Source organism: Artemia sp. Qi Xiang Cuo, chromosome 8, assembly GCF_049724085.1.
Source record: "Artemia sp. Qi Xiang Cuo chromosome 8, ASM4972408v1, whole genome shotgun sequence".
NCBI lineage: Eukaryota > Metazoa > Arthropoda > Branchiopoda > Anostraca > Artemiidae > Artemia > Artemia sp. Qi Xiang Cuo.
In genome coordinates, this window is record NC_142801.1 from 55,642,394 (window position 1) to 55,669,989 (window position 27,596).

At 34.7% G+C, this 27,596-nt stretch overlaps 1 protein-coding gene across 2 annotated transcripts; it reads right to left on the reverse strand.

The window, feature by feature from the left end:
• Positions 1–1,747: 1,747 nt before the first annotated feature.
• eIF3k (eukaryotic translation initiation factor 3 subunit k) lies at positions 1,748–27,596 on the reverse strand. 2 transcript variants are annotated; one of them, XM_089093615.1, is made up of 5 exons: positions 27,509–27,596; positions 15,559–15,614; positions 13,217–13,436; positions 6,718–6,937; positions 1,748–1,926 (listed from the first exon to the last, which is right to left on the reverse strand). In XM_089093615.1, exons 2-5 carry the CDS (start codon positions 15,609–15,611, stop codon positions 1,769–1,771), a joined length of 651 nt encoding a protein of 216 aa, XP_088949741.1. In that variant the 5' UTR covers positions 15,612–15,614; positions 27,509–27,596; the 3' UTR covers positions 1,748–1,768. The 2 variants fall into 2 exon arrangements, with proteins under 2 accessions (XP_088949741.1, XP_088949742.1); XM_089093616.1 differs by having other exon boundaries at positions 27,464–27,541.

The window sequence follows — 27,596 nt, forward strand, 5'->3', positions numbered from 1 at the left end:
ATTATAAGAAAACAAAGAAGTTTACTTCGTGAATCTGCGGCAATTCTGTTTAATTTTTTTTTTTGGCAATAATTAATAGTCTTAGATTTTTTTCTGAAAAATTACTCAAAATTTCGCGAACTTCAAGAGAAATTTTCTTCTCCCCCAAACACCCAAATGAAAATTAATTTTGGATTCTTGTCTCATATCCTATCCTAGCCTTAAACCACTTATCACGAAAAAAAGAAGGAAATAGCAATTTTGCTTTGCAGCACAGTTTTTCTTAATCAAACCTATTAATTATATTAATTAACTATAAAGTCATACTTAAAACAGATAGAAATTATCACAAACAAGAGAAAAATTGCCGCTTCCTAAAATTCCACAAGAATGAATAGATTAGAGTGCCATTTACTCTAACTGAGAACGGGATATTTTGAACAAGGTTTCTGTCATAGCATAAAAAAGTGTAAACATCAGTCCATTTTCTAGAAAAAAACTCAAAATTTACTGGTATAAATATATTTGTGATGATCTTGTTATTGTTACTGGCAGTAAGGCTTGGAGTCGCAGTAACAGGAAAACCCTTTGGAGTCGGAGTTATGGAAACACATAAAGACTGTGGTCAAGCCAAAAACTCGTAAACAGTACTAAAAGGTGGCAGCAATAAACAAAATAATATTGTAGGGTAATTATAGTGAATAGATTTTTTTGCACTATAGTGCTACAGTTCTACTACAGAAACAATCTATTCAATTATTTATATCACTATTGAAAAATACACATATAATATTTGCAAATACATTACATATAAAATGCAAAAAGTTAGAAAATTTTTAACCGATTGACAGAAATACCTCTGTTGCATTCTACATGAATTCTGGCAATGCAGAATATAAAATTTATAATATAAATATTAGCTATTAACGGAGTTATTAAAATTACATTTAGAAAAGAATTTGATAACGCTATGTACTTTTACGAAAAGGAACCTTTACGAAAAGGGAAGTATTACAACTAGGAGTCAGTGCTGAAGTCGGAACAATTATGTTTCAGGTTTCAGGGGGTCAGAGATAGTCGGTATATTGAAAATGTCTGGAGTCGGTGTCGGTATAACTTCTAATCGACTCCAAAGCCCTGGTCACTGATTTGAACGACATTACTTTTTATGAATCCGATCCAAAAGCTAAATAAAACTTTCAAAATATCAGTTGAATCAGTTTATCTAATTTTTAAGTAAAGCGCAAATGATATTACAGGCTTCAGGGGATTTTGATGAGGCGGCAGTTCCCCTTTGATTTGTGGTAATATAAATTAGTTTTATCTTTGACTTTATTATTTACTGTAAATTTTGCATATGCAAGTTTTAAGTCAGAGTAATTTCTGATCGCTAGAGATTATTTCAAGTTTAACCTTATTTGTAGCTTATTTCAAGAAAAACCTCTATTTTTCAGGATGCACATAGGTTTGTGATTATCAAATTGTTTTTTGTACTGTGACTGTTATTCCTCTTTTTGACCTAATCGGAAGCAACTGAAGAAGCGAAAATCCCCCCCCACCCGGAATTTTATGCTCCTTCCTAGATTGAAAACAATCCTTTTTATGGAATTTTCATTCAAAAATGTCTTTTTAGGCGTTTCCATTGAAATTTAACTAAAAAACAACAAAATTTGCGCACACACCCTAAAATTTGAAAAATACATTTTGCTCCACCCCCTAAATTTCAGTGAATTGACACAACTGGAAGAAAGTCTTACTAAAAATGTAATCAGGTCATGGAACATGTTTATTAGAAGCTCTTAGCCATCAATGGTGCTACATTTTCAAATTCAATTTTTTCAGTAATATTTTTCGACTTAATAGTATCCTGTACAGAAATGAAAACGGTTGTGTTGTCATCTTGTAGTTTCCAGCCATATTTTTGCATCCATGATTTCAAGTCTCCTTCTGAAAAAAATATACACATGTCACAAAATAAAAAGTGGAAGATATAATAATCCAAATTTCTTTATATAAGTCAAGCGTGATTGATATATTGCTACTAACGAATCGTGGGGTTACTAACTTGCCTGATGCCAATAAATATACCCATATTTTTTGTCCACCCGACTGTATTCATAGCTTCACTCTGCTTCTTACGAAGTATTTTAAATTTCCTTTATAAGTTTTCCCATAAACTCCACATTCCACAAAGTTACAACAGGGCTACCACTAATAAAAATATTCCAAGATATACTTACAAAGAACCCCAAGGATTGAGAAGACATTAAATAATGATAAAAAAAAATACATAATAACGTTCTGAGAGCAATGTATTCTGTATACATGCTTTTCCCAAGATACAAAGTTCAGGACTGAAATTTCAATTTATTAAGAAAAATCCAAAGGGTTTCAAGTCTAGCGCGCAAAACATACTGAAAAGCGAGGGACAGAAATGGCTTAGGGCGCATCGAATTTCAAAAGCCAAATAATCAAACCATTATTTGTTATTATGGTAAACACTTTCAAAATTCGTGAACACATCCTCGGCTGGGGCCGCTATTGCATTATTCCAGCAGGAGGTTCCAACGCATTTTATTATGAGCACTTCTTTTTATATCAACTTCTATTTTTAACCAGCATTTTCATCGTTACGAATGAATTTATAAATAAAACGTTACCCTCTAATTAACTAAATTATTTTTAATTAGCCTTTATCATTAGTCCTTGACCAATACTAAACTTAAAATAAAAAATTTAATTTTTGAAGATATGACTGTGGAAAAATCCATTGATTGTGGCCATGGTTTGAGCTGCGGAAATACACAAAACCGCCGAATTATTAATACTACTACTACTACTACTACTACTAACAACTCATCACAGCACCAAGCCACCTGAGCCCACGCAGCTATGGACGCTCCTCCTCCGTCCCAATCTACTCAAAGCTTCCATCTTTACAACCTCCCAGGAAGTCCTATTTCTTTTAAATCTTTCTCTGTGACATCCTACCAACCCAACCACGGACGACCAGCTTTCCGTTTAGCCCTAGACGGTTGGCCGAAAAGGACAATCTTCGGCAATCTGTCATCCTTTATCCACAAAACGTGCCCTACCCATTTCAACCTTATTATTTATTTATTTATGTTTTTTTTTTCTCTTTAGACCAGGGCACTTAGTATCGAAGGAGTTGTCGTAGAAACTTCAGAAAGGGCTCATTCGATTGGAAATTGGAGTGGATTGCGCCCTTTTTAATAGTCAAAAGTGATTGGAAGGCAACTAACACCCCTTCGATGCCCACCATTTCCCCAAATACATCCAATCAAACTTTTGGGATAGCCATTTTGTTCAGCGTAGTTAATTTACAAAAAGAAATTTTGTTTTTGAGGAGGAAACTCCCCATTCGATTGGAAATTGAAACGGCTAGTGCCCTTACATTTCCCCAAACACATCCAATCAAAATTTTGAAATAGCCCTGTTCTTCAATCTCGTAGAAAGGTCTGAACACTAGGTCTATGAGGATGACAACCCCTCCACCCCGGGCCAGGGTTGTAAGTTATGCCCGGGGGGCACATAAGATTTTTATTGAAAGTATTTCGTAGAAACTTCAAAAGGGCTAATTCGATTGGAAATTGAAATAGCTAAAGCCTTTTTGATAGTTGAAAGTGATTGGACAGCAACTAACGCCCCTCTCACGCCCACCATTTCCCCAAACACATCCAATCAAAATTTTGAGATAGCCATTTTGTTTGATGTAGTTGAAACTCATGAAATTAGGTCTTTGAGGATGACAACTCCCTCACAGCCCTCAGGACAGGAGTTGTTATTTATACCCTGGGGGCATATAAGGTGTTTATAAAAAGCGTTGTAATAGAAACTCAAAAAGAGCTCATTCGATTGGAAATTGAAAGGGCTAGTGCCCTTTTCAATAGGCGAAAGTGATTGGAAGGCTTGACATTTTATAGTAAAGATCGATGTGGGTAGAAAGTATTTTTTTTTATTTTTTATTTTTATTTTTTTTTTAGACCAGGGCACTTCGTATCGAAGGAGTTGTCGTAAGAACTTCGAAAAGGGCTCATCCGATTACTTGAATGTAGTCTAAATTTTTAGCCTTGAGGTAGTCAGGGAGCAGTGGAAGCAATTGTTTCAAAACTTAGGAATTTGATACGATAATTCGTCATTTTGGCAGGCAGACTATTTTATGCTTCACTTATATTTGATGCTCCGTCAAAAACATTTGCCACGCAATTTTTAATGGCAATTCCCACTTCTTCCAGAGTATTTCTAGATGAAATTAGCAGCACTTCAGCTGATGTTGATGTGACACATTTTAAATATAGCAATCTTTCAACTACTTCACGCCCATGAACATACCTGACCCCAAATACACACTGATCGTTCCTCGAAATATCAATCGTTGTGTCCGGCAATATAGAAAATTTTACAGCTTCCTTTATCTTTAATAATATTGCTTCTTTCATCAAATTTCAAATAATTGGAGATTTTCCATTATCTTTTGCTTGCTCTTTTGTAACTGGTTGTATTGAAGTAAATCGTAAGGTAATTTTTTTTTTTCTTTTTTTTTTTTGTTTAGCGACCATTAATGAAGTGACGGACTCTAAGTATGCTTCGGAAACTTCATGTTCTTCAATTTTTTGAACATCTCAAGTCGTCCCATCTGGTACAAAAACTCAACTTATCTATTTTAACTCACAAATCGGATTTGTCGACACGAACTTTCGGTGGAACCGCTTGCACGGGGATATCGACCGAGGAGTTATTTTAAAATTCGCCTCACTAGCGCTCCCGCAGCCCCCTAGCGGACGACCACCTCAATAAAATTACAGGAAATTAGATGGTTGACGGTGGTGCCGCAACCCATTAAGAGGGCGACCGCCGCGTTCTCTTCCACACATATTACTAGAGAGTGCCAAGTCCGCGCTAACTAACGCAGGCCATCTTTTTGGCGGCAGAGCCTGCCAGGCTGACAACTTTGCATTAATAAAGGTTTATCCTTATTATTAAGTTATAATGCGGTATCCCGCTTTACAATGCCCCGATCCTTTGGTCGGATCCTAATTTCCCACCAGCAATTCAATCAGATTCTACAAGGTGGGACTGCTTGAGTTTGTTCCATGGCTAAAATGGATAGATTAGAGTTTCTTGATATACATTTTACAAATAAATTGATTGTCTTAAAAATCTATAGTTAAATATCAAACAATTAAAGTATTTAAATAAGATAAAAATTAAGAAAAAACTTTAGTAATATAAAAAATTATTCAATATTGACTAAGGTAACATCAAAAATTAAATAACTAAATAAGTAAACAACTGAACATTTCACAAAATATTGGATTAAAAATATACAAAGAAATTGATATAGCTGTTACGAAAAACTATTTCAATAAAATAGTGGATTCAGATACGTAATATGTTCAAGGTGTCCAAAGGACACCTATATTTTTCACTACACTTTACTACAGTTTTTGAAATTGTATTGTTAAGAAGGTTTTAAAAATATTCAAGAGGTTTCTACCACACACATCTGCTTTGGGTCTTCATATTTTTTTACATTTTATTCTTCATTTTCCTTTGTTTTGCAATATTGAACTGTGATTTCGTAGTGATTTTTAAACTTATAAAACAATTCAATCCTTTGGCTACCTTAAAATCTAACACCGAGGCAGGGCTCTTTGAATCTTGTCTGAATGCTAAAAAGGATAAATTTTTCTGTTACATGTTTCACAAACAAAATTATTGGGCATTGAAACCATGGTACGTTTATTACTATGTAATTATATCACAATAGTTTCTCTGGTTCCTATGGTTAAATCGCATGGAACAAACGTATATAACAAAAAGAATATAAATTATTATCTATTTATATTATTATAATGTTATTATCATATATATATAATACCACTATATATAATACAATTTTATATATATTACATATAATAGTATATAATTTTTCTAGTTCCTATCGTCAGAATAAAACACCTCTGATACAAAGCATGATGTCATTGCAATACTATCATGTACCATTTTTTGCTCTTTAACCATGAATGTGACGCCATTCGCATGAAAAGTGTTTTTCTTTTTTTTTTCAAAATTAAGGGTCTAAATTATAGTCAGCCGATGGGTGTATTCCCTGCCCATAACTCTCAAAAGTATTGCCACGTCTCACCGGTGGGGCCTGCTTCCCCCCATTGGGAATGACGGGTTTAAACCGAGGTAGTTGGTTAAAATGTAAAATTTGATCCCTGAGAGTTTAGGGAAAATTTACCTGTACTGACTTAAACGTCCAAATTTATACTAAGACAAGCATTTAGATTTGAATTTATTTAAAGATGGAAAAATCGGTTATAAGATGGAGATTTTAATATCAACACCGTAATCACGGTATCATTCATACACAAAAAATCCTTCAAAACTTCTTCCTAAGACCATCTAGTTGTTAATGGCAGTTAAAAATAAATTAGAAGTTAAATAGCGTTAAGACAGTTAAAAATTTAACTACAATTAAAAACAAAGGTGATTTTACTTTTTCTGCTTTCCAGCAAAATTTAGGCCTTGTCACACAATACCTTTTGAGACCACGAAAAATCAACACTAAACTTTTAATAAATATTAAATCATTAATAGATAATTTATTTTCATTTTCTTTTAATTCATTACGAACAAATAATTGGTTCATAATTATGACAAAACAACCAAAAATAATTGTAACAAACAAAGATGAAACACTTCACTCACCACTGATGTTTCCTAAAAGCCTCTGCAGCTGCCGTTTATCGACAGTTTGATAAGTGATTCCAATCACATGGCAGATAAATTTACGGATGGAGTCATCAAAACCAACAATAGGATTAACTAGACTCCTCAAACTTTCTAACAGTATCCAGAAATCAACGAAATTACATCGCTCTAAGTTTTCTGCTAATTCTTGGATCCTCATCATTCGGTCTGTGCCAAGCTACAATATAATAGAATGCTACAATCTACAATCTGATCTACAATCTACAATCTACAATGCTGGTTCGAGTCCCGGTGTCGCTGGTTATTTGGTTTTGAATGCGGGTCAATGGTGCGACTCTGTAAGCTCAGCCAGAGTTGAATATTTATCTTTATATTAGATATTTATATTTCAAATAATTATTTCAAATTTAGATTATTAGATATTTATATATTGAATATCAATGGAAGATTTATATTTTAGATATAGTACATATTCAATATTTATATATTCAGGCGGTTCTCATCACTGTTGGTTTTAGAATTTCATCACACAGCAGTTTCCAAGCATTTCTCAGATACTAAGACAAAGCTGGTCTTACATATTAAAATGAACTATAAAGTTAATGGGATTAATAATATGACTACGGGGTATATATCGTCGTGATATTTTGGCTTCGCTTTTTGATCCAGTAGCCTTTTTGCGTGTTCTTTACCTCCTTTCTTTTTCATGATTTTAGAATTTAAAATTTTCCTTCACTTCGTATTTAACGGGCCGTTAAAAATAGCTAAGATGGAAATTGAAACTTTCTACTGTAATCTGAAAATAGGCTCTCCATCTGTAACCTTTTTCTTTTTTCCAGAATTAATAAAAAAAAAACTGTCCGAAAAAAGAAGTTTTTCAAAGAAAAATAAGGTCATTTTAAACTTAAGATCAGCAGATAAAAATAGCTGTTAAAATTCAAACTCAAAGCGACCAGAAATTACTATTAAAGAATAAATGAAACCCAAAACGAACAGAGATTAAATAAACAATCATAGCAAAAAAACATACAACAAGCAATAATATAAATGAATAAATAAATCTTAAAGTGAGTAATGCTTAAATTGAGCATGCAAATTAAGGTTAAAACGAAAAAAAAAAATTTGCTATTGAAATATAAATGAAACTCAAAACCGAACAAAAATTAAATAAAGAATCAATGCAAACAAACATACAATAGATACTAATGTAAATGAATAAATAAATCTTAAAACGAGTAAAACTTAAATTGATTATGCAAATCAAGCTTGAAACGAATAAAAAAATCACTACAAACAAGAGTTTGGGTATCGCCTCCTTCTCTCACTGTAAAAGTCTAAAACCTACTGCGTCCTGGCGCTTTACTGAATACTATATGTCTTGAACAGTCTTTGAAAGTATAAACAAAATCAAATTGAATATTTGATATATAATAATATTAATTGTTTAAATATCCATCATTTCAAGATTTTATTTCACAGTAATTTTATTTTCATTTTCAATGCTGTAAGAACTGGAAAAATTTTGGAATATAATTCGTTTTCAGTGAAGCGCCAATGACGCAATAGTCTTTAGGTTTTTACTGTTAAGGAAGGAGAGAATTTAAGGGGTTTTGAACAATTTTAGAAAGAACTAATAAATTAAACTGAATATTTGATGTATAATGATATTAATTGCTGAAAACTCATCAGTTCAAAATTTTAATGTTTATTTTTAATATTAAGTACAAAAGACAATATTTGTAAGACAATTCGCTTGATTGATGAGCCCTCTCTGAAGTTTATACGAGCTTTCCTTCCATAAGAACCATATATGCCTCCAGGGCATAACTTATAACCCTTGCCCTGAAGCCTGTGGGGGGAGTGTGCTGCTCAAAGATATAAATTCCAGAACTTTCAACTACTTTGAACACAATGGCTATCTCAGAATTTTGATTGGAGGTGTTTGGAGAAATGGTGAACGTGAGAGGGGGGTTACTTGCCCTCCAATAACTTTTGGCTATTAAAAAGGGCACTAGCTCTTTCAATATCCAGTCGAATGAGCCCTTTTTGCAGTTTCTACGACAAAGCTATCTATAAAAAACCTTATATGTCCCCAGGGCATAACGTAGGGGGAGTGTCCTCCTCAAAAACATAATTTCTATCTGGAAATCAACTACGTAGAACAAAACGGCAATCTCAAAATTTTGATTGAATGTGTCTGGGGAAATGGTGGGCGTGGAAAGGGTGTTAGTTGCCTTTCGATCACTTTTAACCCTTGAAAAGAGCACTAGAACTCGATTTCCAATCGAATGAGTCCCCTTTGAATTTTATACAACGGCCCTTCCAGAAAATAATAAATATCATTGGAGCCGTATGATCTTTACTATGGGCACCGCTATAGCGTTGCCTCTGATGTAGCAATCACTGTCTTGGAATCTTTTTACTTTTCATCATTTTACTTGACATTCTAATCTACTATTTTCTAGGTCTTTTGTATTACTACTACTATTACTACTAACAACCCATTACAGCACCATGCCGCCTGAGGGCAACAAAGCAGCACAAGCTCCTCCTCCCTCCCGATCTATTCAAAACTTTTTTTTTTACATCCTCCCATGAAGTTCCAATTTCCTTGAAATCCTCTCTCACAACCTTTTCCCATTCCATCTGGGGACAACCTGGTATTCCTTGGCCCTAGATGGTTGGCCGAAAAAGAGGATCTTTAGCAATCTGTCATCCTTCATCCACCTAACATGTCCTAGCCATCTCAACCTTTCTCTCGTCATAGCCTAAGAAAACTGGATAGAGCCATATCTTTAGTATAGCTTACTATTTCAAATACGTCAGTTGGACGGGTACCCAAACGAATCTGTAGACAATTCCTCTGGAAATTCATTTGACAAATCCTCCTCCGTCTTTTCGAGCGCACACGTTTCAGAACCATACTTGACTATCATTATTTTACCTTCTAATATTCTAACCTTGGTTTGCCGACTTATCTTCCTGTTCTTCCAAACTTTCTTTCAACTGTGAAAAAAAGCCAATGCCTAGGCTATTCTATATTTAACATCTTAACTGCATCCGGAATCTTTACTAATAACTAACGTTTCGCTTTGGTTTATTTCAACATAAGCGATGATTAAACCATCAATAGTCGTAATATTTTAAGCTTCAAAGCAGCTGGACCAATTTATCACATGATGAAAATGACGACAGACCTGACAAAAACAGATCAAAGTGATTTCAAAACACCATCATATGGCCAAATGTACATTTTAGATCCCAATGATGCTGTGGACGAATACCTTGCACATCCTCTAAATTAAGGAATCAGTCGTGAATTAATGGATCTGTTAGAGGAAATATTGCGAAACCAAGTACAACGACACTGATTTCCACTTCCACCAGCATTTGTGATGAACGTACATAGATCACAAGGGCAAACTTTCAAATTCGTTGGCACCACGGTATGTTGTATATAGGATTTCCCGGTGTTAAACGACAAAACAGCTTGAAAGTTCTGCTCCCGTCTGAAAATGACCGTCGGACGTATAATGTTGCGTGGAAGAACCGTTGAACGCTATTAACACAACTTCTATTATTCACTATTAACAGTGATAGCACCGACGGTAACCTCAACGCCATGGCAGTTTTATAATTCCAAAACCCTGTAAAGAATGAACCACTATTTTTAATGGAAATTTCGCATGATGTCATGACATCATGCGTACCAGGGACCGACCGAAGCTTCATATACATTTCTTTTCATTCTGTTTCCTTTATTAGTATATACAGGCCTGTCGCGTACCAGTACGAGGGACTAAGCAAAGCTTGGCTCCCTGGTACTAATCTTCTAATTCTCGCAGTCCTCCAACACTCGTACAATAGCAATATTTCTAAACTAGCTTAAAATACCAATCCTTGCCCCTCTCTCCCCAAAGATAAGGATCTGGTATAGGAAATCGGTTAACAATACATTAATGAATATATTATTCAATATTTTCTATATAATTGCAGTCCAGTCGGAAAAACAACTATTACTATTACTGAACTGACCCCAAAGGGTTTAAGTGTATCCAGGTTGTCAAAATGGTATAGTTACAATATCTCAGGACCAGAATAGGGCAATAAGTTTTAACTTTCAGGGAAAGTTGAGGGGAGTGTAAAACTACTGTCCCAAGATCAGCTAATGGTGTTGCGTTGGAACTTTCAAATCATTTTGTTGGAGATGTTGAACTAAACCAAAAGACACTATTTGCATTATAGAATGTTATTAAGTTAAAACTTTCAAGGAATGTTGAGAGAGATTATTAATTAAACAGAGTTGTTAAAGGGACGCACATAAAACACCCCTGGAATGACTAGGAGCATCAAGGTGAAAGTTTTCGGGGAATATTGGAGCGGATGTTACACTAAATCAAAACGAACTATATATTTGCAGGTTGTCAAAATGGCGAATTCGCAATATCTCAGAAACAGCCAAGGGAATTAAATTAAAGCTTTCAGGGCTACTTCAATCAACTATTACTACTACTACTACGACTACTTATAACTGCAACTGTAACTATTTACGACTATGATTTCTTACGACTGGGACTTCCTGCAACTGCTATTGCGAGTACTTGTTACTGCTTGCGATTGTGACTTCTTCAAACTGCGCATATTTACCACTGCATCTAATTTTGACTCTGCCTACTTGCGATTGCGACTCCAACTACTTTTGACTGTACCTAGCAGGAATCACGATTTCAACTATATGCGACTGGTGACTCCAACAATTACTTGTGTCTACAGCTACTTACGACTGTAACTGCAACTAATTGCGACTTTGGCCACGACTATATGACACAGCGTTTGTGACTACTTTTGACTGCGACTATTGTGAAATGAAACTGCAACTGTTAGCGAGTGTTTCTGAATGCTTGCGACTACGGCTACAACTTATTGTGATAGGGAATATTTGCAACTATGGCTGCAATTTTATTGTGACCGTTGCTGCAACTACTACTACTATTGAACTTGCCTAGATCCAAAGAATTTAAGCACATTAAGATTATTAAAATGGCCGATGCAATACCTAAGGAACAGAATAAGGCATTAGGTTGAAGCCTTCTGGCAAAGTTAAGGGAGATTAAAACTAAATCAACAGACGCTATAATTATCAAGATTGTCAAAAGGTTGTCAGGGCAATATCCCTGGAAAAACAAAGGGTAATACATTGGAAATTGCAGGGTATATTGTTGGGGATGTTGAAACAAATCAGAAGATACTATGTGCATTCAATTTTGCCAAAAGGGAGTATCTATGATATCTCAGTAACAGCTAAGGGTATTAAGTTAAAACTGCCAGAGCATGTTGAGTGGGAAGATGACATCAAAAGATACTATGTGCATCCAAGGTTGTCAAAAAGGTGTATCTGCGATATCCCTGGAAAGGTTAGTGTAATGAAGTTGAAACTTTTAGGGCATATTAAGGGGAATTTTTGATTAATATTTGTCTAGACTCATTATTGTAATACTGTACTGCCTGTCAATTTATAAATGATAAGAAAACATGTAGATACACAATTAGCGGGTAATGACTTTAATTAAGAAAGTGAAAAGGATTGTCTTCCTGTTTTAATTACAAGTATTACCCATTCAACTACTTATCAATGTATTTTCAACTTGTCATGTCCTTTTTTACTTATCAAAATTAATCTCCAGTTATCAAGACTAATGAGCGGGGAATAAAGTTCTCCAATGCTTTCAATGCATCAAAAGCGATAGTCTTTTCATGAGAGATACAATAATATTTTAAAAATTATTCCTTAAAACGTACTGGCTTCCCATGATTAAATAATATGAAAATATAAAGATACATTTGCAAGGTCGTATCCAGGGAGGGGGTGTACGGGATTTGAACCCCCCCCCCCCCAAAAAAAAAAATGTCCGACTCGTAAAAAACAAAACAAAATGCATATCAACAGATTTTTGATACATTTTTTAAAGTGTCTTTTTTTGTATACCCCCTCCCCCGAACAGAAATCCTGGATACGCCCTTGTACATGAGTGATGGATTGAAATTTTATTTAATACATTGAAATTTACTGTCTTGCTGTCATGACATTCAGTGTCTTAATTAAAAGTGTGAACATTATTCACATATCTACATGCCCTTTTCATGTGAGATTCAGATATATGATAATAAGGGAGAGAAAATAGATAGATACATAAATAACAGGTAAAATTTTTAATTAGGATAGCAAAACATACTACTTTGCTGTCATAGCACTTACAGCCTCCATTAACAGCATTACCCATTATTCACATGTCTATTATATTTTCAGCTTATTCATTTTTTTGCTTATCAAAATTGATAATCAGTTATCGAGACTAATTGGTGGGTGAGGGGGGCTAAAGCTCCCCACTAATTTCAATGCAGCTAAAAACACAGCCTTTCATGAGATCTTCTGCTATATTTAGTATATCCAATATACAACTATATTTAGTAGATCCGGTAATAAAAAGAAAATTACCGTTTCAGGAGATAAGAGGCACTTGCACAGAACAAAATCTGAATGGGGAAGGTTTGTAAGAGCTTTGAGCATTATCAACTCTGCAATACTTTCTCTGTACTTCGACGGTGTAAACTGATACAGCTTCAAAACTGTTAGATTGGCCTCTAGGTCATAGGCATTTTCTGCAGCTTGAACTTTAACATAGTGCTCTAATGTTTGCAAGTTTTCAGGATTATATCTGTAAAAATAAGGAAATAAAGTAAAATAGCAAATGGAAGAATAGTAAGAAAAGATCAGATTAAACGCCTATGTTTTGTAAATGTAGGATTGAGGATCAGTTTGTAATTTGGCAGCACAAGACCACAAAATCAAACAATAACAAATGCACATGACAACATGAATTACATATGTGCATTTTACCTATGCTTAAAAACATTTTTTCCGTGAATTATTCTTCTGCCATTTATTTGTTCTCTGTTTTCACTTGTTTCTATTTTCCTGTTTTCTCACTATTTTTCTTCTTTCCGTTGCTTTCCTCCATGAGAAATTGTTTCTTGACTGTAAGGAAATTGTTTTGGTTGGTTGTGAAAGTAAAATTTTTTTTAGGCATGAGAAATCTGCCTTTATGAAAGCTGCTAATTCGTCATTGATTATTGAAAAAGCACGTTATGCCCATTAATTTTACAGTGCAAAATTTAATATAAAATTACCAAAAAAAAAAATATCTTGTATTTTTTTTCTTGTAGTTGGGATAGCCAACGTTCTATTTTTTGCTACTTTCGATGAAGAGTTCAGTCAAAGCAAACGATTAATAAACTTCTATTTTAGGAACCTTCTCTAGTTCGGACAAAACAGGATTATATAGCACCAAAGCCTGTTGGAAGACAGACATAGAAAAATCAGAAGTACAATCGTCTCCCCCCCCCCTAAAAAAGGTACATTAAAATTTCGAGTCGATCCCCATCCGTCAGAAAGAATAAGGTGGACTTACCAAAACTTAGGAAATGCTCTTTTCTGAAGGGAAAAGATTCTGCCACCCCTGTAATCGAATTCTTTGCCCATCTGTATACGTCCAATATTAATTTTTTACCCAAATATGTGCGAATCTAACCCCCGTATATTCTAATTATCTTGCTTTTTGAAAAAAAAAAAAAAAAAAAAAAAAAAAAAAAAAACCTCAAATCCACAGCCCTGAGATTGAAAGTCTTATATTCTTCCTACTGAGCTAGCCTGCCTTGTCAATTGGTTTTAAACTTCGGTGCATTAACATATAAAACATACAAGTTTTCTCTAGTTACATCACTTACCAGCAGACACGTACGCAGGAATTTTTTTCGGGGGGGGGGGCCAATTTGTTTCGGGGGGGGGGGCCAAATCCTTCAAACCCATTATTCTGTGAGAAAAATCAGAAAATTATGGGAAAATGAAAAAAATCGTGATATTTCGGGGGGGGGGGCCCGGAGCCCCCCCCCCTTCGTACGTCCCTGCTTATCAGTTATATATGATTGGGCAGATGTAATACTTATTAGACTATTAGACTGACATTGGCAAAGAAAAACGAACTGAAATACATTTTACACATTCAAAAGAGTGCATTTAATATTACTTTCAAACAACATGGCACTTAGTCTGAATTATGGACCTCTGAATTGCTTTGAGGCTTTGTCTTAGCAACAAAAAAACTTCAATTTTAGTTGTTTTAAAGCCAGTGATACCAATTCAGCAGTCACAGTAGCAACATTCTTAAGGAATTTTTGGAGGGAATCCGAAAATTCAAAGCCCATAAAAAAATAGCATTACTTGCCAAATAAAATGATTTTTAGCCTAGAGAATTTTGCTGCTCAATAATACCCTAAAAAGGCATCTTAATTATATTAGTTTACAAAGTTTCCTCTCTGGGAACTAATAGGCCAAAACTAATTTTAAATAGCACAGGTTCTTAGGCTCTTTTTTTACCCAACACAACCAAGGTATAATAAGGACAGGTAGATTTTTAAATATAGGTGCTAGCATAAAATTTTTTTTTCGTATACTGACCAAAGGTCTGCGTTGCGCAGGTACCGATCTCCTGATTCAATGCCTTCGGCGTGGAGTGCAATGCGTGATTGGGGGCAAAGTGGTTGCTAGCATAGGTAAATATAAATCCAATCAAAGGTGATTACTAACAGGCAAAAATAGTGTTTTCAGCAACACTTTTTTTCGCAAAGGAAGTGTGCTTCGGCCGAGCTTATATAACATTTTAAACTTGTGATTAGTCAGAATTATAAATCGTCAGGAGAATATTTACCACTCTTCTTTGCGCAGGGAGTTTTGTTTTTTCCCCTAATGAACCAAAAAAACAGTAATAACTAAAATGTTACCTTTCAATTCCCTTCAACATCTGAACCACAGTTGCTTTCATTTGTTCCACCATTTTCTAAAAAAATTAATCAAAATTTAAATAAAAATAAATAAATACTATACATAAAATAGAAAAAAAATACAATAAGGTTCTTATGGTAAATAAGAATTTTTGCGTGGAGGGGAGGGGGGGGGGTTCGTGCAATAAAAAAAAATTTAAACAGGACAAGATGAAAAAAAAAGAAATGAAAAAAGCAAAATTTAGAAAGCCTTACATCTTTTTCTCAACCAGATTAGGTACAAGACTGAAAGTAAAAGAAACCTCAAAGATGGAGACAGCAGCATCTAATTTAGCAGAAACTAAGTTGTTTAATATTCTATTTAACCATGCTATTTAAATAAAAAAAAATTACTAATTTAATTCAGTAGTTAATTTAAGTTCAAGCAATATGGAGCAATGTCACAGAGAAGAACAGTCTCAAATATAGGTTACAGGGACTGGTAAAATTCGTCTTCAGAAACATGATCTTCTTTGTTTGTTGGAGGATAACATATAGACATGAACAATGCATATAAGATCCTCTTGTTACTTTTTTCCTTAATGTGGGACCAGGTGTTAATGCCTCAGCCAGCACCCCAAGATATTTCATGAGAATGTGTTTAACTGACAGGTCCCATCCCTATTGGCCCTGCAGCAGCTGGTATAAACACTCGGTCCATATTTCCAAGCAGAGATCAATCTATTATGCTACCACAGGTCAATCCCATTGCTGATTAGGTTCCAAAAGCCTTGGGGCTTTAATTGTTTTTGGGTTTAGGATGGTTGCAATTCCAGAATTGGGCATGTTAGCTCCCCCATTCAGGAATCTGGTCAAGGGGTATGCCTGGGCTGTAATTGGGTTTGTATTTACAATGAGGCTTTTTTTTACATTTGCTTAGCATAATATTTTATACATCAGGGAAACTAGCTAGGCCAACCCCTCCTCCTCTAGCTAGGCCAAAGCCTCAGACCTAGGGCCTGTTCTAAAACAGTACACACATAAATGTACAAAAGGATACAGTTCAGTGGGTAGAAGAGTGTTCTTTTCTCTATAATCTCCATTGAAGCTGAGTATTTTCAGTGACATACAATTTAGTTTTTCCCACCACAAACACCCAAACTAAAGTACCCGTACTTGAAAGGTTGCAATAGATTAAGGGGTTATTTTTTCTCTGATGAAGGGCCTTACTTAATGACCTTGTCTTTTGAATCCAGGTCTTTCTTCTTAGTTGTTTTGAAAAATATTTCAAAAAACAACAAATAAAACTAGGTTATTTACAGAAAAAAGGTAAAGTTAGTGAACTGTGCATAGAAGTGTTTCCCTATAGGGCTTAGTTATGTAGTGACTAGTTAGTCAAGCATTCATATCATGAAAAGGTAACAAGTAAAGACATGTGTTGTTGGGATGACCTTCTTGTTCTTTTAAACATATAAATCCACTTACATTGTGTAATATGCCCTAAATTGACAAAATTGGTCTCATTAAACCTCAAGATATAACAAACTGTACATAAATATGGTTTGACCCTAGGTCTATATTGAAAGAGAGGCTATTATAGCTATTTTTTAGATTAATTATGTATAGGCAGTCAAATTCTTTATGAAGGGCTTTTTGCTATCTAGGAAAGTAGTTGAGTAAGGGAAAACTAACTTTTAGGAATGAATCCAGAACTTAACTGGTGTCCTGGGAACAAATGAGGCTGTGTCCTGGATGCTTTTGAAGCATCTTGCAACACTTCTTCCCCATCTAAATTGACCTTTGCTGATTTTGGAGAAATTTTACATTATGAAAGCAAACTTTCAGAATTAGATATATATATATATACCAAAATAAGGTCAAAAGGAAATTCTAATATGGATTAAAATACCATTCAAATCATCAAAATTGTGTTTCCAAAACCTACTGTCAAAGAAAACTAGACTCAAACAAAAGTAAAAGATAAAATTTGTTTTGGTAACAGTGCAGTTTATCTACTACAACTACTACTACTACCTCACCACACAACAGCTCACCACAGCACTAAGCCGCTTGAGGCCAACACAGCTAGCCATGCTCCTCCTCCATCCCAATCTATTCAGAGCCTCCCTATTTACACCATCACTAACACTAAAATAACAAAAGTCTCTTTTCCTTGCATTCAAAATATTTCTGTTTATTATGATTGTCATAGTTGCAGCACCTCCAACCCCCTAATGTCTGGATTTACCCTAGGTTTTATACAAGATTTTGCAGATTTTTTTTTTTTCAAATTGGCATTACAAACCAAATATTAATGAGACATATTAACATTTCCCTGCACGAGGGACGGGGAGCTAGGCTGTAGTTATACTAGAGCCAACCTTGAGAGCTTAATAAATAGAAATCTTCTGACTGAAATAATGAAGTAAGAATTTTGTCATTATAGTGCTTACCTCAGGATAGGGGATAAACAGCACTATTATTAATATTTTTGCTAGAATTGATAGATCTGTCATCTTTGCAATCTTCTAAGCCTTAACAATAGGGAATAAGTAGAGATAGGACCTAGAAAACACCGTCCCGCACTGTAATTCAGTGCAAAATTCCTTTCTGAGCTAAACAGTATAACAAAAAATCGATATCATTCAATTCCCCATTCAATCCCCTTTCCAAGTTTTGCATTTACTACCATGAAAATTGCATATATTCCCTCCACAATGCCCTGATATATCCTTAGGCTATATTGAAAATTTTTCTGATGTAACGATTTGCATTCTGTTTAATTGTTATTATTATTATTTTTTAGCAACATGTGGTTCTTGAATGGGTCAGCAAACTTTTGTAAGGCCTATAGTGTAGGATCCCTCCTATCCATTAGGAGAGGGGGACTGGAATAAAATTATCATGGTAACAAATATTACAGTAGCAAAGGGTTTGAATGGGAAATTTAATAGTATTTACTTATTTGATACTAGGCTATAGGAGTTAGTTTAAAAAAGGAGAAATTTTTGGATGTTTGGATAATTTGCAAGCAAAAAGATGAACATCCCAATCAATACACCTATTAATAATGATTGAAAACGATTTATTACCCTACTATCCCTGATATGCATTCATTTCCCCCTCTAATGGAGTCAGATATGGTTCTATCTACACTCTTTCCAAATTTAATAATTGCTACCATGGAAATTTTATCCCAGGGCCCCTACCCCTAATGCTCAGATATTGTCCTAGGCTATATACAAAACGTTTGCTCATCTGGTTGTTTGTAGTAATTGGTTCATCACTTCATCTATTTGAAAAAGGGTAGAATCGGATATCAAATAGGACTACTCTTTTGTTACTAAGCCATGGTGTTTAGTTAAAAAGGAGACAAATTTTTCAATGTTTCAACTAATCCACTAGTCAAAAGATGAACACATCAACTACTCAATGTACCTTCTAATGGTGATGATATAGCTAAGATCATAGGATTTTTTAAAGGTGACCTTTTAAAAAATCTGAAAACTACTGTAAAACAATCATAAATACCTAGTTTTCTTATTCCTAAAGATGCATTGTTTTGCTTTACTCCTACCCCATCCCATAATGGATAATATATAGCACAAGTAATACTCCTAGTACAAAGAAGTCCCTAATATTCAACATGTATTTTGGTTAAAAGCAATATTTCACAAACATGGACAGTAGGTTCCTAGTCTTGGATATGATATAGACAGTTTTAAATAGTTGGGACTTGCTGAGATAGAGACTGGGATAGGATTGGCTCACTAAAATAATAATTTATTTTTAACCCATATCATATACAAAAATGATAATTGTGGAGTATAAAGAAAAAAGTAGATAATACACTACATACATGAGTACATAAAACTTGTAGACAAAAGAGTACAAGAGTCAAGAGAGACAAAAGAGTAGACATGAGTACACAAAAGAGTAACTTTTTTTACAATTAAACTTAAACAAAAGTTACCCTTACATTCTAGCCTATGGTATTTACCTTAGCATACCTTAAATCACACTTGTCAGCAATAGGGACTATTCCTGTAGATGCCAGTCAACAATGATGGTGACTTCAAGCTGCAGAGGGGCATCCCAAACTGTACACCATGGCTTGCTGTGCCATTCTCTTTCAACAGCTGACTTCAAGGCTTCAGTACTGGGGGACATAACTGCATTCTGGCTAAGTGATTTCCAGAGACCAACCACATGGTTGGAGAAAAATTAGTTTTGACCCTGGTACTTGCATGTTCCTGGCAGAGCTTCAGGGGGTGCCCTCTCATTCTCGAAGAACTATCTAACTAGAACAGGTTTGAGATAATATTGTCACGGATCCACTTGCAAGTCATGAATATATGCATACATAATATTTTGATCCTTTGAAGTCAGGTAGAATTTTGTTTCTTGCCACTAGACAGATTCCAGAATTGATTAGTCAAGCTTATTGACTGGAGTAACACTGGACATCCCAAATTTTAACTTTGGTTTGATCAAAATTTTTAGGAGTTCAGTAATCACTGCTGGGGATCTACTGCAGACTGTTCTTTTTATCACACTAAGAGTTTAGTTGGCTTTAGCTACTATAGACTGCATATTTTAAAGCTTAATGGTCCAAGATAAACCCTAACAGTTTGTTGTGCTCAACCTCATGATGATATAATTTTTCTTTGTTAAAATATGCTTCTGCATTCTCCACTGGATGAAATTTAGGTTTACCTGAAATAGCTTCTTTTGGCTCCAAAAAGCAGATGAAGATTTGCTAGATGTTTTCCAGAGAAATTGCTTAAGGATTGTTCTGGGTACCTGGCTGACTGACCGTGTTTCAAACAATAGGCTATGCGAAAAATGTGGTTCAATACTGCTCTCTAGAGCTATAATGAAAGAAAGGTTGAGGTGGTTAGGGCACGTTGTGCGGATGACAGATTGCCGAAGATTGTTCTTTTCAGCCAACCATCTAGGGCTAAAAAGTAAGCAGGTCGTCCCCGTCTGGGGTGGGATGACGTCATAAATTTTTTTTTAAAGGAAATGGGAACTTCCTGGGAGGGTGTAAAAATAGGGAGGCTTTGAATAGATTGGAGTGGAGGAGGAGCGTGTGTAGCTGTGTTGGCCTCAGGCGGCTTGGTGCTGTGGTGAGTTGTTAGTAGTAGTAGTAGTATTACACATGGGATCACCAGTGTGGGAGGGGGGGGGTGAGCATACATTGCCAGAGAAGCAACCATGATATTTGGAACAGCATAATATAAGGAATCAAATGGTACAACTTCTGTTTGCTTAGTATACTCCCTTCAGAAGAGGCCAACCATTAAATATTTAACTGTATTTACATTTTATTGTCTGTAACTCTGTGTTTTTCTCTACTTTCTTCAACTTTTGGCAACATTGCAGAGTTACAGGTCTTCTGAAGGAAAAGTTATATATAGAACAACATATGTAGAATTATAAGAGCAGCACCAATAGATTCCTTATTTATGTTCTTTCCAAATATTACACTCATATTTGTGACAATGCGACCTATTCCCCCAGTCCACTCTGAAGGTCCCAGATATAGCTCTAGGGTTATTAGTCTAGAGTTAGGCCTACTCAAAAAGAGACACTATAAAATCCTGAAAACAACTTTAAAAATCTAAAATAATTCCTTATATCATTTCTAAAAACATTTCAGTTCATTGTAGTCCCAATCCCAAATGTGCAAATATATAGCCCAAATGATATATTTCCTATGCATTTTCCATTTCTTGATTTGATAAATGAGCAATTTACAGGTAATAAGTTGAGAAAAGATTGATGTATAGAAAAATGATTGGGACATGGATAACATGGGCTGTATATTTGCATGTTAAGGGTTAGGGGTAAAGCAAAGTGAAGTACTTTAAGGAATGATAAAAGGGTAAATTTATCCTGTAGTAAAAAAATTAAAGGCTAAATTTAATAAAAAATTAGAAACACAGATTCATATAATTTGGCTAGGAAGAAAGTGAATACATTACTTAATGACTATTTTAAGATCTTTCCAAACATAAAAATTCCTTTTCAGGCAAATTCATTTCTAACCTCTTAAAAGGACTTAAAACAGCCCATAGTAACCAAAAGTTTAAAATGCATTTCTAATAAAATATGGCCAAAACAAAAACATTGCCATTTGTAGCTAATTTAGGAATGGTAATTATTATTTTGATTAATCTTAACAATAAAATGTTATTTTGAAAACAAACTTTTAGGAATTTTTAAAAAGAGCCTGAAGCCCCTCAAAAATGGCATCCAGAAAAACAAACAGTACACTATTGGCATGAAAATTATTGAAAACCCTAAATAAGTAAATACCCCACCATGGGCGTAGGCAGCATATTGTCTAGGGGGGGGGGGCAGTTGATAGTGTGATGGAGTTTTATCAACTGGTTTTTCCAAACCATCTGCTTTTTCAGCCATATATAATGTAAATTTGCAGGTTTAGGGGGGGGCAGCTGCCCTCCCCCCCTCCCAACGCCCATGTACCCCACCCCTCTTGAAAAAAAGAAAAACCACATTTTTGTGTGAGTAGCACTGATATGTTTTTTTTTCTTTGTTCTTAGCAGGACACTGAAAATTAATGGAAAATTGTTTAAGGCCTTATTTAAAAGCTAATTTTTATGTCTAACAATTTTTTAACTTTACATATTAGTAAAACTAACTATAGACAAGGTAATAAGTTACACAAAAAACTTTACAAAACACATAAAAAAGTTGTTCACATGCATTTTTGTTACTTTTGTAGAAGAAAGACACAAAAAAAATTTTTAGGGGGGGGGGGGGGATCAAACCTGGTAAACTCCCTCTGGATACAGCCTTGTATCAGACTATTAAATAAAAAAAGAACATCACTGCAATTGTTGAATGTATACAAATTGTAAAAGCTTAATTTTGTCATACCTAGATACTATTTTTTTTAAATTCCAAAATTAGCAGTGCCAGCCACTTTAAGGTACCTCATTTGTCACTAGTCTTTTAAATCAGTACATTGTGAGGTTTTAAGTAACTGTTGAAAAATAGAACTTATTGAAAGATTTCTCAGTTGTCCTTGAGTACTACATGTTTGTTGCCTATCTCTATCCTCTCACTATCCCAAATTATCCAAGGATCAAGATTATCAAAGCCTTCTTCAACAAAAATTACTGAACAGATAAGTTACCCACCAAAGTTTTATCATCTTTTGGGGCCCATTAAGGGCCCAAAATGGAATGTTCCCCAGAAGTAATTATTGAATTTTGAAAGACCATAAAACGACTTGGCATGAGCTTAGAATTGGGGCTGTTGAGAGGGAAACAAGTAAGAAAACAATCCATGCTTCAAAGAACACAGAAAGTTTTCAGGAGGTCATAAATTTAGACTGCAATTCTATTGTACTTTACTCTCAGCCCCTAATCTGCAAATATGCATATGTCCTAATCTGCCCATATTAGTTATTTATTCTCCAGCCCATCATTATGAAAAAAAAAGTAAGAAGACTGAGTACAACATAATACAAACAAAAAAAGAAAGGAAAATACAGGACAACTACTTAAAGAAACTACATCAACATTACTGCTACAAGAAGGACAACCCCTCAGGGATGTCATGTATGGGGGGGGGGGGGGTGCCCCCCTAACTCTGTACAAAAAAGAAGTTGGTAAAATTGTCATGCTTAGTGCCACAATTTTTTTTACACTGCTAAAATTCTTTGTTTAGTTCAATAAAAACCACAAAAATACTGACATGTCATTGATAGAAATTTTGAACTTGGTCAGTAAATGTAGCAGTTTTACCAACTCCTGTTGTGATTTTGCAGATGGTGCCACAATTTTCCATTTGGTTATATAAACAGCATTAAAATAGTGACATGATATGTACCAAAATCTGAATCTTGGTTGGTATATGCAGCAGTTTTACTGACTTGTGCATTGATTTTACATATTGTATTCAAAATGGACATTATACTAATATTTTTTTACAAAACAATTGGTAAAAATGACCTGCCTGTCAGTAAAACCTCTTGCCCCCGCCCCCCCCCCAAAAAAAATGGCTAGTAACAAGCCTGCAACCACTTATGCAACAGCCTTGTGATATAGCCTATATTTACTTTTCATTTTGCCATGTATCTATCTTGATTCAACCTATATGACCTGTAAATTGAATAAACTGTGACATGACAAAACCAAGCAATAAAAGAACACATGAGAAATATGTCATTTGGACTGTATATGTGCACATTAGTAGGACAGTAGAGGTAAAGTATAGTAGAGTTGTATTAACTATAATTATTCTGCATAGGCCTATTAGGCTATAAGATTAGAATAGTTTTCTTAACATAGCCTAGGCTATTCTCTTCTCATCAGCCCCAATTCTAGACTTATACCAAAAGGCATTAAGTAATGTATTCACTTCTTTCCTAGCTAAATTGGTAAAATTCTACTTTAGCTACTTTTGGCTATCTTGGAAAGGGGTTGGGTTAGGAAAATGACACTTTCAGGGATGGGTCTATAGGCTAAAGTATGTCCCAGGGAGGTATATTGGTAAATTTTTACCAAATCACATTATTGACTTACAAATAAAGTGAATATACCACTCAATGCCTTTTTTTTCAGAAATTCAGAAAAATTCAGAAATGAATTTTACTGCCACCTTATATATACCAATTCAGGGTATATATTTCCACATTATATATAATTTGCCCCCACCATAAAATTGGTGGGGGCAAATTCTATTTCTGATGTAAATGGGAGATACATTTAAACTTTACCCCACTAATGTGCAAATATATACCCTGAATTGGTATATAGGGGATAAAATTCATTTCTGACAAAAATGATTAGGCTATATTTGGAAAGAGCATAAAAAAGGCATTGAGTGGTAGGCTATATTTACTTTATTTGTAAGTCAATAATATGATAGGCTATGGTAAAAATTTACCAGTATTTTGATGTACCTACCTCTACTCCTTCTCCCTCTAGAGGCTTCAGAAATTTGCCTACATGACAGGTCTATTACCTATTGAAATTTGACAAAACAATATTTTATGTTATTTTTCAGTTATCAGTTTCTTTTTCTCTGGCTTTAGTTCTGAAAATGCAATTTCTGTTATTTGAATAGAATTTCTACTTTAGCTAGGCCTACTTTTGGCTGTCTTAGAAAGGGGTTTGGTTAGGAAAACAAAACTTTCAGGGATGGGTCTATAGGCTAAAGTAGGCTATGTCCCAGGAAAGTATTTTGAAGTACCTACTTCTACTCCTCTCTCTAGAGGGTCCTGACCTTTAAAAATCTGTGTGTTATAAAAGTGAAATGCTGTAAAATATATCTTCTGCTTAAATAAAGTAGGCTACAACAAAATTGTTGGTAAAGTTCTACAAAATCATATTATTGAGTTAGGAATAAAGTGAATGCACCATTCAAAGCCTTTTTTTATACTGATTACGAATATAATAAGTATTTCTATCAGAAATGAATTTCAGCCCCCCCCCCCAATATAGGCTATACCTAACCTAACCTAACCCAACCCTGAATTGGCCTATAGGGTAAAGATACCAATGATTTGACAGTTTTTGTAAAAAACCAGTTTTTCTACTCTAGAAGTCTTAATTTAAAAACTATTGGTTTGAAAAGAGTGTCAGTATGTAGGAAAAACATCTAGAAACCTAACTGTTTGATGAGAAGTTTGAAGTTTTATCTGAAAAGCGTAAAAAACTCCGATTTTCCGAAATTAGAGCATTTTCACCTACAAATTCGACACGACAAAAAAGTTACCTGTTTTCAACGCAAGTCGGAACCCAATTCAACACCCGTGTTGGGTGTAGAACTGATGATTTGACAGTTTTTGTAAAAAACCAGTTTTTCTACTCTAGAAGTCTTAATTTAGACTGTCGGTTTGAAAAGGGTTTCAGTATGTAGGAAAAACATCTAGGAATCTAACTGTTAGATGAGAAATTTGAAGTTTTGTCTGGAAAGGGTAAAAAAAATTCCAATTTTCCAAAATTATAGCATTTTCACCCACAAATTCAACACAAAAAAAAGTTACCTGTTTTCATTGCAAGTCAGAACCCAATTTGACACCCGTCTAAATACTTGGGGAATACTTGTGGGCCGAACCTGGTGTATTTGACACGTATATTCTTGTTTCTTTGTTTTTCTTCAACTTCATTAAATGTATAAAAGTATAAAAGACTATGCAAAAAGTAGAAGTAATAAAACCAACAAAAACAGTAAAACAAATTTTAATATACATTATTAAATACAAATAGTATTTAGGATAACAAAATTGTTTCACTAGCATTTCGGAAGGGATAGGGTCTAGGAAAATGGGAGTGGATTTCAAGAAATTTAAGAAGTTTATTTGATTTAGTGGATTTTATTTTCATATGCAGATTCTTAGTTTTGTCCAAAACATAGGCCTATGCATCATTTCGTATAAGATTTTGTATTCGATAAAATTTGTATTTTTTTATTTGGATGAAGGATAAATAAGGGTATAATGTAAAAAAATCTGGGGGGGGGGGGGCAAAATCAGGTCTGGGGGACAACTACCCCCCCCCCTGCCCCATAGCAATTACGCCCCTGCAAGGGATGAGGCCAAGCCGCAGTTCCTCAGAAGATGGAAAAATTCAGTGTCTGTAAGTAGCCTAAAACTTCAAAGCTTAAAAAAAAACCTTTTGTTTAAATGTTCTTTCATCTGAAATATTATTAGAAATAATAATCCTCAAAATTTCTCGTTGCGCAGAAAGTACCCGTAGATTTAACAGCTATGGTGTCTATGGTTTTGTCAGTGGATCCTGGGATTTTAACACCTATTATTTCTCATCTGTTTTACATGTTCAGAGAAGTTTCGACAAAGTCACCTATATTTTGACAGGGCCTATTGTTATCTGTCCAAAGTTTTAACAAGGCTACTACGAGATATTCGCCAAACAAATAAATCCCTTGATAGAAGCTTATATTTATGCTTGAATGCTGCTGAAGGAACATTTTTAGTCTGCCTGGTATTCCACTACATCAAACAAGAATTTTTGACACTTGGAACCTAGTTTCAACAATGCAATTTCCGTCACCATTTTCATTTAATTTTTATCGAGAAAAGGCTCATGTGGCTACATTTCAGAGAAGCGCAGATGTATCTCAACACATTAGCGCTTATCCCAACTTTTTGTTGCAATAAATAACCAAGTAATGACAGTTTGAACATTACATACCTGAAAAATTGTCGGGAGCTCCTGTCGTGTTGAAAACAGGAAACTGACTGAATTGAATGTTCTTTTCTTATCTGGCTGTACCGGATATAGTGTCCACGTTTTGCACCGTCGAAATATAACGACGGCTCTAAGAGATGGTGCTCTAAGTCACGGCTAAGCAGAGCTATCCCGTTTTGAAGGAAAATTCCGACAGTGGTTCCAAAATTGCACTGTCGAATCATCGGTGCCTTTACCCTATAGGGGGGAGGGGATGAAATTCATTTCTGATAGAACTGCTTATTATGTTCATAATCAGCATAAAAAAAGGCATTGAATGGTGTATTCACCTTTGTCCTAACTCAATAATATGATTTCATAGAACTTTACCAAATTGTTTTCAGCTTCACAACTTTGCTTAATCCAAATTTATAAGGTTTTAAAGATATGCAAATACATTTTCCTAAATAGGCCTAGGCTATTGAAAAAAAACATTGATAGGCCTATGGCATTTTCAGAACTAAAGCCTGAGAAAAAGAAACTGATAACTGAAAAATAACATAAAATATTGCTTTGTTACTTTTCAATAGGTATAGACTGTCATTTAGGCAAATTTCAGGACCCTCTAGAGGGAGAAGGAGTGGAGGTAGGTACTTCAAAATACCTTCCCTGGACAAACTTTACCTGTAGACCTATCCCTGAAAGTTTCATTTTCCTAACCCAACCCCTTTCTAAGATAGCCAAAAGTAGAATTTTACCTAATTAAGTTTTTAGATAGATACAGTAGCATCTGTAAAACTAGCCTGATTTCAGGGGAGAATTCCACGAATAATTAATCCCTTTCTTCAAAAAATGGCTGAAAATGCTTGTTCGAAAATCGCTAAATTCTTG

What these genes read in the sequence shown, in the direction of transcription:
- eIF3k (XM_089093615.1), bottom strand. Translation starts at nt 15,611, where the DNA reads ATGGTGGAACAAATGAAAGCAACTGTGGTTCAGATGTTGAAGGGAATT. An exon ending in ATGTTGAAGGGAATTGAAAG is followed by an intron (nt 13,437 to 15,558) that starts GTAACATTTTAG and finishes TTATTTTTACAG; the next exon opens with ATATAATCCTGAAAACTTGC. An exon ending in GCTTTTAGGAAACATCAGTG is followed by an intron (nt 1,927 to 6,717) that starts GTGAGTGAAGTG and finishes TATTTTTTTCAG; the next exon opens with AAGGAGACTTGAAATCATGG.